At 37.2% G+C, this 12,565-nt stretch overlaps 1 protein-coding gene across 3 annotated transcripts in view; it reads left to right on the forward strand.

Moving 5' to 3' along the window:
- Positions 1–12,565, forward strand: part of UNC80 (unc-80 homolog, NALCN channel complex subunit) — a 255,397-nt gene that overhangs the window by 158,930 nt on the left and 83,902 nt on the right. For all 3 annotated transcript variants that reach the window (XM_056111839.1, XM_056111840.1, XM_056111841.1), the window contains exons 31-35: positions 2,143–2,324; positions 2,729–2,860; positions 4,434–4,620; positions 5,365–5,496; positions 9,408–9,551. In XM_056111839.1, the coding sequence (XP_055967814.1) occupies positions 2,143–2,324; positions 2,729–2,860; positions 4,434–4,620; positions 5,365–5,496; positions 9,408–9,551 (777 nt within the window). The remainder of the gene's footprint in view (positions 1–2,142; positions 2,325–2,728; positions 2,861–4,433; positions 4,621–5,364; positions 5,497–9,407; positions 9,552–12,565) is intronic.

A 12,565-nucleotide genomic window follows, 5' to 3' on the forward strand; every position in this document is an offset into this window, starting at 1 on the left:
GCCTTGAGTACAGCCAGTACAGCTGAGCCAGGTTCGATTCCTCTGCCCCTCTCCGAGACCCCGGCAAGCTACACATGAGAGTGTATCTCACCCGCACGGCAAAGCCTGGCAAGCTACCCATGATGTATTCAATATGCCAAACACAGTAACAACAAGTCTCAAAATGGAGACGTTATTGGGCCTGCTTGAGCAAATTGATGAACAATGGGAAGACACTGACAGTGACAGTGAATCTGGAGAAAAATAAAAGAGATATTTTAAGTGATATTTTTAATTATTGCCCCTGACTCTTCCATCTATGCCATAAAACAGCAGTGGGGAATTTCTTTTCTTCCTTGCCACAACTTTATTTAAAAACTATGATTTATAAAGTTATTCATAATACAGTTGTCTCAGAAAGTCAGTGTTCCAACAGAGTACTATGTAGCTGTTAGAAAAGACAAAGTCATAAAATTTACATACAAGTGGTACTACATGGAAAGTATCATGTTAAGCGAAATGAGTCAGAAAGAGAGGGATAGACATAGAAAGATTGCATTCATCTGGGGAACATAAAGTAACAAAATAGGAGACTGACACCCAAGAGCGGGCAGGATTAGTACCAGGAGGATTACTCCATGGCTTGGAGGCCAACCACACATGCTAGGGGGAAAAGGGAGCTCAGATAGAGAAGGGAGAATCAAATAAAGGGTGTTGGGAGGATCCTCCCAGGATGGGAGATGCATGCTGAAATTAGACTGTAGACCAAACATGATTGCCACTCAATGCCTCTTTTGCAAACCACAACACCCAAGAGGAGAGAGAGAGAACAAAAGGGAATGCCCTGCCACAGAGGCGGGGTGGGATGGGAGATGAGGATTGGGAGGGATACTGGGATCCGTGGTGGTGGGAAATGGGCACTGGTAGAGGGATGGGTATTTGATCATTGTATAATTGAAACCCAAGCACAAAAATTTGTAAGTCTACAACTGTACCTCATGGTGTCTCACTAATAAAATTTTTTTTTAAAAAGTTTAAAAAAAAAAAGAAAGTCAGTGTCCAAGGACCAATCCAACCACCAGTGTGGCCTTACCTCCATGATTACCTCCAGTTTCCCACCCCCTCCCCCCACAAACCTGCTTTTTAGCAGGCACAGAATAATTTATTTTATATTCCTTCCTTATAACAAGAGTGAATGAAACTATCAAAAATAGTTCATTACAAGAAAATTTGTGAAAATTGTTCTATGTCACACTAGTGTTAATAAGATCATTGTCTGAGGTTTACTGAGCTGTTTGTTGCTACTTGAGCCTTCTGTGTTATTGTTTACGAGTAGGGAATTTCAGGCACAGTCATGTGATCTGGTCCTGGTATATAACAGCACAGAAACATATGCATCTCATTAGCTGTGACCCTTCTGCTTGTATTGGATGGTCTGCTAATGTTAATAAGTATCCAAAAAGCCCTTGGAAGAAAAAAATATTCCTCATTTCTACTATACAATATATTTATCTTTATATTCATTAGCTTTAAGATATTTACCTGACCTTTCAATTGTTGATATTTGAGTTTTTTCTGAAATTACATATTAAGACAATAGTGAGAAATGGCATTGTGATTCATGAAGGCTTTTTTTAGTATATTTCTTAGTGCCCTATATATATATCAGATGAGTAAAGTTTCTAGTTGAGTCTACAATGTGGATTTTTAAAAATTTAACTAGTATAACTGAGCTATTTTTATTTTAATGGACACTTTTAATGACACATAAATGTCCTGTCTAAGGGTTGGTATAAAAATGATTCAAACCATGCCTTGTAAAGCATATTTTGGTACATGATTTCCTTTGTTCATTTGCTTTCTCTGCCGTTTATTTAATTTTCACTGTGAGGTAAAAGAAGCTTGGATTAGAATAAGTTATCCTACTGAAAGGCCACGATGTTGCTGCTAAATTACCAGATATCCTTGGGGGGGGGCTCACCCACAAAAAATGTTGTCAGTTTACAGTGGGGGGAACAAGGTGGACTTTTCCAGGGTAAGTTTCCTAGCTCCATTAACTCAGGAGTCTTCATTTTTCAAAACAGATTAAGTATCATTCTTTTGATCTTTCGGAGTCAAGCAAAATTAAAATATGTGTATCTGATGAATTGTCACTGTTCCTAGCTGCCATGTTTCTGCTCTGTGCGGTGAAAGTCCCCGATGCTGTGTCAGACATGCTGATGTCAGAGTTCCACCACCCAGAGACTGTGCAGAGACTGAACGCAGTTCTGAAGTTCCACACGCTCTGGAGGTTTCGCTATCAGGTCTGGCCCCGGATGGAGGAGGGAGCACAACAGATTTTTAAGGTGAGGATATTTTCTACAAGAAAATTCAGTTAACAAACCCCAACCCAAGGCTTGGTTAATTCTTGAATCTCAAATCTACCATATGTAATCCAAGAGATTCTTCTTATTTTTCTAATTATGTAAGAAAATCTAAGTCATTTGTGAATGAGTGCTGTTAAAATGAAGTACAAAATATAAGTAAGAAAATTAAGTATATAAAAGACTGCATATATTTTGCCATGTAAATAGGCTTTTGGCGTATGGGATGATTAATGTAGAGGTCTTTTCACTAAAGCCTTCCATCTTATTGATGAGTAAATAGTTTCTGAGTGCCTCATCCTATGCTCTATAAATGTATGTCAATTTTACTCATTCTTATTCACTTTTCACATTTCTCACCTCATTCCTCTGATGTCAACAAACAGATACCACCACCCAGTATAAATTTCACCCTGCCCTCACCAGTGCTTGGAATGCCTTCGGTCCCAATGTTTGACCCCCCATGGGTCCCTCAGTGCAGTGGGAGTGTCCAGGACCCCATTAATGAAGACCAATCTGTGAGTAACAGGCACTTTCTTTTCCATATCTAAAGGAATACTTATTAAAAAGAACAGTGGATATGTGAGAAAATTAGTTCTTGTCATCAGAATAAAATAAGACAGAATAATTAGACACAGAATATCATTATTCTTTTGCTTAGAAAGAGGGAAATAACATTTGGTAGTGAGCCACTGTAAACCACCAAGCTGACATTTTGTTTTTCAAATCAAAGTGACAGTGATCGTATAAATCTTTTAAGAATATTAGACAGTGGGAGCGAAGTGATAGTATAGTGGGTAAGGTATTTGCCTTGCAGGCGGCCTACTCTAGTTCAATCCCCGGTATCCCATATGGTCCCCAAGCTCCCCCAGGAGTAATTTCTGAGTGCAGCCAAGAGGTAACTGCTGAAAACCACCAGGTGTGACCCAAAAAGAAAAAAAAAAAGCATTAGACATTGATTTCCTAGTTAAAAAATATTTTTGCTTAAATTAAATGTAAAACATATTCATTTAATATACAATATATAAACAGCAATATCAAAACTACCCCAAAGTTCATAAGATTGATTCTGAATGAATGAGAAAAAACTAATTAGACAGCTCTTTATTCCTTGTTCAAACAGTTATATTTTCATAACGTATCTATAGAAAGAACAAAGAATATGCATTTTTTTAAAAATATTTCTTCAAAATAGGCCTTTTCATTTGAATATTTTGTAAATTATGAGTTATATAAAAATGTGCAAAATAATATCTAATTATATTAGGGACACACTCCTTTGCACAAATATATTATCTTTTTTTGTTTGTTTGTTTTGTATAAATTCCCAAGGGACTACTCACTGCTTAGTGCTTGATGGAGTTTCAGGGATTATGAGGTGCTGGGGATATATCCTAGAAAGTACAAACATGTGCTCCAGTGTTTGATTCCCTGCGCATTACAGGGTGTGTTCAAAAAAAGAAATAATAATACTTAGCTAAATATATAGCGGTAGGTTGTACATTTTTGCATGTCATACCTTTTTGGCATTTGAAGGCAGGGAGTAATTTGACCTTGATTGAAACCAGCTCAAATAACTTTGGAAATAGAGAAATGATAGCACAGTGGTAGGGCGTTCACCTTACAAGCAGCCAACATGGCCGACCCGAGTTCGATTCCTCCGCCCCTCTCGGAGAGCCCGGCAGGCTACCGAGAGTATTCGATATGCCAGATACAGTAACAACAAAGTCTCCAATGGAGACGTTACTGGGCCCGCTCGAGCAAATCGATGATCAACGGGAGGGCCTTTACCTTTACCTTTACCTATCTGATTTTATTGTTTAAAGATTATATCATTGATGTTATATCAAATCTTTAAGGTAAATTTGGATTCTTTTCCAGAAATTACAGATATTCTTGGAGAATTATTCTGATGGACTGAGAAAAAGTAATAATTACATAAAATTTGATAACTTGGTAAAGAAATAAGCAAATCTCCATGAAACTACATCTCTGATTAGTTTCTGAGAACAGTGTGAATCATTAGAACTCCCTTTATGCCTATTACTCCACAGATTGCTATTAAATAAACTTGCCTTCGTGTCTCCCCAGAAATCCTTTTCAGCTCGAGCTGTGTCCCGTTCCCACCAAAGGGCAGAACACATCTTGAAGAACTTGCAACAGGAGGAAGAAAAGAAACGACTTGGTCGAGAAGCCAGTCTTATCACTGCCATCCCTATCACCCAGGAGGCTTGCTATGAACCCACATGTACTCCTAACTCTGAGCCAGAAGAAGAAGGTGCCCTCTATACGTGGGATATCTTGGGGGCCCTAAGTCACAGAAAAGGGAGAGAACTTACTTTATAATAAACTCTGATGATTTGATGTGACATGAGTTGCTATGCTTCCTCTATCTTTCTCTCACTTCTTTCTGACACTATAAAAAGAGAGAGAGAAGAAGGGGTATTCTTTTTTTTTTTTTGCTTTTTGGTCACACCCAGTGATGCTCAGGGGTTATTCCTGGCTCTGCACTCAGGAATTACTCCTGGCGGTGCTTGGGGGACCATATGGGATGCCGGGGATTGAACCCAGGTCGGCTGCATGCAAGGCAAACGCCCTACCTGCTGTGCTATCGCTCTGGTCCCAAGAAAGGGTATTTTTAACGTTTATAATTGTATATTGAAAAAGATGTTAGAATAAATATATGATAGTGAATTATATTATTCATATATGATAACATTTACTCTATCAGGAAATAGGTAAATCCAGAGTATATATGGTATTAACTACTTTCGACCTTCATAAGTTTAGGCAAGTTATTGGTTGATATTGAAAAATTATTTCTGAATCATTCTGAACTTATTGATTTCTCTGCTTTTGTGGAATATTTGGGGAATAGTTTTCTTCCCTCAGTATATTCAAAAATACTTAAGCCTTATAACGTAGAACAGTAAATATTTGTAATGTGAGTATATAGAGTTGTGTTGATGGTACCTTTTTTCTTATAAAAACCAAAGTTCACAGTCCCCGTTTTCTTTGCTAGTAGAAGAAGTCACCAATCTGGCATCGCGTCGACTGTCTGTCAGTCCATCCTGTACCTCCAGCACTTCTCACAGGAATTACTCCTTCCGCAGAGGATCAGTCTGGTCTGTGCGTTCAGCTGTCAGTGCTGAAGGTGCGTTCTCATGCAAGCCTGTTGTTCATTGCCTATGACTTGGACATTTGGAAACCACTTTTAGTTGATATTATTATGATCTCACTTTATTACTTTTTCTTCATTAAATCCATTCTTTTATGATTTGATGCTCTAAAAAAACAGATGGTGTTGTTTCTTATAAATGATTGCTGGTTGATTTTACCCAGCAATTGTTCTTTGTAAGTTGGCTTCATTTTAATTGCATCACATATAGTCATAACATTAGCATTTGATAGATATTATTCTAAGCAATTAACAGTGAACAGTTCAACTGTCTACACATTACAATCAACTGGGTTTCTTTAAGAAAAAGAAAAAGAAACTCCCAAGCCCACAAATCAAAATCTCTAAGGGTGAGATATACCCAGGTACATATTAAAAAACATACTTAGGGACTGGAGAGGTAGTGCAGTAGGAAGGGCGATTGCTTTGCATGTGGTTGACCCTGGTTCAATCCCTGACACCCTGTATGGTTCCCCAAGCACTGCCAGGAATAATCCCTGACTACAGAGACAACAGTAAGCCCTCAGCACTGCTGTCTATGACTCCTAAGACAAACAAAACATTTACTGAATCTTCTGCTCCACCATCCCAGAAGAAAACTACCTCTGCCGACATCAGTGGGCCTAATCTGGAAAGGAGGCAGGGCTCCTTGCTTCCAGCTAGCTCTCAGCAACCTCCACACCCAACCTGCATTGGTGAAGGGCGAGGAACACTAGTAAGTGGGTTTGATGTTGGGATATTTTAAGCCTGAAGCAACTCTGTTATGAATATCTCTGCAAATCTTGATTTACTGTAAATAGTGTCTTGGTAAATATTAAAAAGAAAAAAATGCACTTAGAATATCCTAGTGAATGACCAAGACCAGTAGGATTCCTTATGATGATGCTATTATGTAATAAAGAGTAAAGAAAAATAAGGCTCATAATACTCTGGCAATGAAATACGATTACTGGGAAGAAGTATAATGTTCTTCCCAGCCCCAAGAATTTTTTTTTGAAACACATGGTTCTCTAAACAACTGTCACTGACTTCATGTTTGAAATTATTCAGATTTTATCACTTGTTTGTAAAGTCATGGGAAAGTTGAAACCATTTATTCTTAGTGCTTGCCTGTACAACCCTGAGAAACTTCCAAAATAATCAGTGCAAGTTAATCACAATGTATGAGCATGGGGTCAAGATAATCAATATTTTTATAATGCTTTTATTAAGATATAATTCACATACCATGAAAGTCACCCCTTTGATTGATGCAGCGCTGTGGTTACCAATATACTTAATTTTGAGGTCATAAAAATTATTTATATTCTTTATGTCAACAACTTAGCAGGTATATTATTTGCAAATACTCTCACTCTGTGATTTTACTTTCTTTTGTGGGAACCTTGCAAGCAGTACTCACAGGATTTGGGGGCACTCCTGGCAGTATTTACCCAACGGCCCAAGTGGCTCAATGCTCAGGTCCAGCAATGTGGCACTGTTTGGTTTGGCAGGGCTGGGGACATTTTAATTTCTTAATGGTAACTTTGAAAAAAAGAAATTTTTAGGTATTTTTAAATCTAATCTATTTTATTTTTGTCAGTTGTGTTTTGGGGGTCATATTTTAAAAAGTTATTTAATTGATGCCCAATAAGATGGACTTACATATTTTTGTCTAATAGTTTTATAGTTTCAGCACTTATCTTTAGATCTATGATTAATTTTGAGTCAATATTGTACATCAACAATATTAATATTTTTAATATCTTATCTGTGAGGTAAGGTTCACCTTCATTTATTATATAAAAAATTATCTCCATAAATATTTCTTAAAAAGACAACTTTTCCCTCTTTAAATTTTCTTGGTACCCTCTTTAAACATAAAACCAACATAATCTAATGGTGAAGATAAATGAATTCAAATAAATGATTATTACTGATTATTCATTCCTACTCAGCTGATCTGTATACAAATCCTTTGTCAATTTTTGTTACAACCATATAAGTTTTGCATTTTTGAAATGCAAATCTTCTAACTTGTTCTTCATTTTAAGATTATGGCTATTCTTGTTCTCCTTAATCTTTACTTCCAAGAAATAATGCATCATGATCAAGAGGAATTTGTTCTAGACATGCAAAGATCATTCAACACACATAATCTATTAATGCCACCCGAAATCATTCTTCTTACCAAGATTACTCATTTTTTAAAAAAATTAAAATTTTTTAATTTGTTGCAAGTTTCTGGTTCTTTTCAAAGCTCTAAAAAGCATCTGTTGATAAATTTTACCTATGTTTCTATTGTTTTTATGGAGAAGCAGTTTGGCTTTTGTTTTTATAGGCACTGTGATTTACAAAACTTTCAATAACAGAGTTTCAGGCATTTAGTGTTCATCTCCAACCTCCCTGCCAGTGTCATATCTCTCCACCAATGACCCAAGATGCTCTTCCTTTTCATTCCCCATATTTCTTTTTTTAAAATTTTTTACATACCACATATTTCTATCAAGCTAATTTTTAACATACTTATTGAGTTTTCAGTTATGTATTTTCGGAGAGCCCGGCAAGCTACTGAGAGTATTCGATATGCCAGACACAATAACAACAAAGTCTCCAATGGAGTCGTTACTGGGCCCGCTCGAGAAATCGACGATCAACGGGAGGGCCTTTACCTTTTACCCTTTAGTTATGTATTTAGAGTGTTTTTGACTTGTGATGTTGATGTACATAGTTATTTCGTCTCTACATCTATCTAGTCTTGTGCAAGACTCTTAACCAGTCAGTGCCTTTAAGTTATCACCAGTACACCTAATGGAGAATCAAATTTTAGAAAGCAACTATTCTGCTACTCTAGATATGATTCTGCCATATTTTAAACATTCAAAATACTTTTATTGAAAGGTACTGTGAAGCCAGTGTTGAGAATGATTTATGTATTCTATTTCTAACCCTTCAAAGACCCTCAAAACCCCAAATCTGCAGTATAGGAATCTAGGAATCATGTACTTCTCTAATATTTACAAAATAAAATATAATTTGAGGGGGCTTTTGGGGGGACTCCCAATAATAATTCAGAAAGCCCAGGGGCCACTCCCAGTAATATTTGACTGAATGGACTTGCCGTTCTGTGTTAGGGTCCTAGCGTGCAGTACTACTCAGGTCTTCTTGTTCTGAGATCACCAGGCCACCCTGGCACTGTTCAGCAGCCTCCCTAGATTGTTGGGGGCAATGTCCAAGAGGCTGAATAGTGCCAGGGATTGAATCTGGGTCAGAAATATATATGGCATATGCCCTTACACTTGTACTATTTTCTTCACCGTGGAATAGAGCTTTGTATTAAAGAACCATTGAATATATTTCCTACCTTCCATTCTGACTAGATATAACTTTTTCCCTATAGATACATGTATCTTTATATTTGTTACTTATATTTATCAGTGAAGGTTAAAACTTCAATGTAAGTATGCTGCCTCATACTTACTCTCAATGTTCGTATAGTTTCTATACCTCATGTTTGGGCTTACCTCTCCCACCCTGTCATATGCATGCAACCAGTTACTGTCAGCTGTGTATCTATGAAAATGTTTTCACTTAGAAGTTTATCTTTCCTATCTTCATATTGTGAGTTGATTGATCTTTTCAAGAATGTCTATGCTTCTCTTTCTCTTCCAAATGCCAAGGAGAATGATAAAAGTGAGAAAATGGGTTGAGTTTGGCCTTTGCTTAATATCGGAAGACAGTCTGTGTGGCTTCTTATTTTAAAAATCATGGCATCTTCTTGTTATTGTTAAGATTATGCTGTCAATTATTATTATTATATAATTACTATTATATCTTAGCCCTTGAACTAAGATATATGGTTGTATTCGAATTACACACTAAGAGTCTGATTCTGTCTCTTCCTTCAGATGAGGAGCACACCACTGAACACACTCCAAACCACCACGTGCCTCAGCCCCCACAGGCAGTGTTCCCAGCATGCATCTGTGCAGCAGTACTTCCCATTGTTCACTTGATGGAGGATGGTGAAGTGCGAGAAGATGGAGTAGCAGGTACAGTTTTAACTAGAAAAGTCATCAATGACTTTTTTAAAAAATTGAATGAGCTGTTCCATCTGATGGGTGCTCTGTGAAGGGGGTTTCTAAGCGGTGCTCAGGAGGTCTAATGTCCTTTCCCAGAAATTCTTGGCCTAATCTGGACAGTGGTTCACTGAGAAAGTCCTGGGGTGCCAGAGGTTACCCAGGCTACTCTACTCAGGTTCAAATCATTTGATGCCAGAGATCAAGCTAGGATTGACCACAAGCAAGCCATATGCTTAACCTCTGTACTATATTTTCAGCTCTTACAGTACTTTTGACATTATAGAAAAAGCACCTATGAAGTTGTTTAATGTACATACTACAGTTTTCAATTCATAACATACTAATATTGTCACTTTATTCTTGTGACAATGTATTATTATCAATTCATAGCATACTAATATTGTCACTCCTTTCCCCATGTTTATGATAAAAAAATGTGCTTCGAATAAACAGTTGGTCCAAACCATTGTTTATAACCATAGAAAAGAATAATACTGTCTGGCCACACAAAATCAACTAATGACTCTGTACTCTGGTTGCCTTAAAAACATGAGCTATTAATCTGATATCACACATGCTATATTTCACTGCTTCTCTCAAATGAATTACATTTGTAATGTAATTACATTTCCTAAATTGTTTTTAAAAAAGTCAAAAATTAGTCATCTACAAGTGATGAAAAATTAGCAAATCGATGAACAACGGGAGGATAGTGCTACAGTATTATAGTCGGGAGGAGTGTCATTGTTTGGGTCGTACCTAAAGGTACTCAGGAGCCATTGCTGGCTCTGTGCTCAGTTATGACCCCTGGTGGTACTCAGGCAACTATATGCAACGCCAACGTTTTCAACCAGGGTCAGCATGCAAGCAAGGCCTTACCTTCTATACAATCTCTCCAGCCCATTCTTAACACTTTTTTAAAGTCCTTATAACTTAACAATGATATTTGAAGTCCAATAGAAATTGTGCAAAGTATATAAAGACAATTTTTTAAATTATAAACAATACTGCATTTCAGGAAAAAAAAGGTGAAGATAGTTTAAATGAAAATACCCATACTGAGTAAATGTTTTAGGAAAAAATATTCTCACATCTTCCTTGTGGGAGAATAAATTATAATTCAGGCATTCTACAACAAAATTTCAAAATATGTTTCCAAATCTTCAAGTATAAAAATGTTTAAAAATAGATTTTGACATTGTTTAATTTCCTAAATTAGTGTAAGGACTTTCTTTACAAAGGCTTATATTACAGACATATTTAAAAATAAAATATTTGAAAAATTTAATTCAATGTTTAACAAAAGACAATTCATCAGATAACTTTATTTGTAGCATTCTGTGCACATTAGAAATAATATTCTCAGAGAGTATGAATATAAAAAGTGCTCAATATAAATATTAAAAAGTTGTGTGCTAAAAAATATTTTCTATATATTGTTTAAAAATACATGTAAACCACAATGGCAAAGCTGGGTACCCTGTGAGATCATATCATATCCAGATCAACAAAACAGAGAAATGACCACAAAATCTCACTTGGCCTCACAGACAAAGTGAACAAAAGAATTAACAAACAGCTCTGGAAGACCCTTCATGTGAGGACACTCATACAGTAAGGTGTTCGATCAGTGTGATCCTAGGATTGCGAAAGGGGTGAAAAAGAGGCACAGATTATAGTCAAAATTAAGAAATAGTCGACTGAGGAGCTGGAATGATCGAACAGTGGGTAGAGCCTTGCATGTAGCTGACCTAGATTTGGTCTCCAGCATCCCTGATTGCCAGAAATAGTTTCTGAGTACAGAGCCAGTCATGAGTAAGCCCTGAGCACCACTAGGTGTGCTCTTCTCCCAAACAAAACAAAAAACAAAAAAATAAAAGAAATAGTGACCAAATATTCACCATAAGCCTTAAAAATATCCATCTGCACACATCCTGAATGGATGCCTGTGCCTGCTAAGGTCTCAGGCTGCCATTTGCATTGAGGCCCATAACTGTGATCTCAGACTGGGCCACAACTAATCAACATTCCAAGCTGAAGTGGTGGACAGGCAGCGACTGGCAACAGGGAATGACAGACTGTCTCCTGCTCCACAGTGCACCTTTGTGCATTCACACACACTCAGAGAGGAGCTTGATCCCAGAAAGAAGGAGGGTTATGTTGTTTCTAACTTCCCAGACTCAAGAACTGGGGCCATAAAACCAGGGTGAGTCACCATAAAGAGTACAGGGACACAGTGCCTGTTTGTACTGCAGTGTCTCCACAGCAAGCAGTGGCATCACACACACAGCCCTACAGAACCTGTGTGGAATTAGTGAATGTGAATCAATATTGCTAGAAAAACCAGCACAAAATCTTCACAATGACCTCTGAGCACAGAGCCAGGATAAGCTCTGTGCACGCCCATTTGACTCATATCCCCCCCAAAAAATATATACATAGGCTGAATGATTAATATGTGCTAAATTCTAAATATCTAGTCTAAAATATTAATTCTATTATTTGTTTTGCTTTGGGGGCACACCTGGTGGTTCTTAGGGATCACTCCTGGCTTTGTATTCAGGGATGATTCTTAGTTGGACTTGGGGAACCATATGGATGCTGAGGATCAAACCCAGGTTGACCAGGTGCAAGTCAAGCACCTTCCCCACTATATCTTAGCTCCAGCCCCAAGCTAAGTCATTGAAACTGAAGATCATAACACTGCTTACGTCTTCACAATTATCCACCTACTTTCCTAACAAGATTCCCTGGGAAACCTCAAATGACCACTTTTCCCCAAGAGGTAGCACTCTTTTCTACACTATAAATATGTATTTCTAAAACATCTTCATTAGCTCTATGAACCTAATTTTAACTCTCTCAACTCTTCTGCCATGCTAAATGAGGTGTTCATTAGGTAATTCTTACATATAATAAATGATATTCCTATTTCATATGCGTTGTAAACCAAACCAGATTTTCTAAAAACCAAATACTTATTT

The sequence above is a fragment of the Sorex fumeus genome, unplaced genomic scaffold (genome assembly GCF_029834395.1).
Source record: "Sorex fumeus unplaced genomic scaffold, SorFum_2.1 ptg000014l, whole genome shotgun sequence".
NCBI classification, from domain to species: Eukaryota; Metazoa; Chordata; class Mammalia; order Eulipotyphla; family Soricidae; genus Sorex; species Sorex fumeus.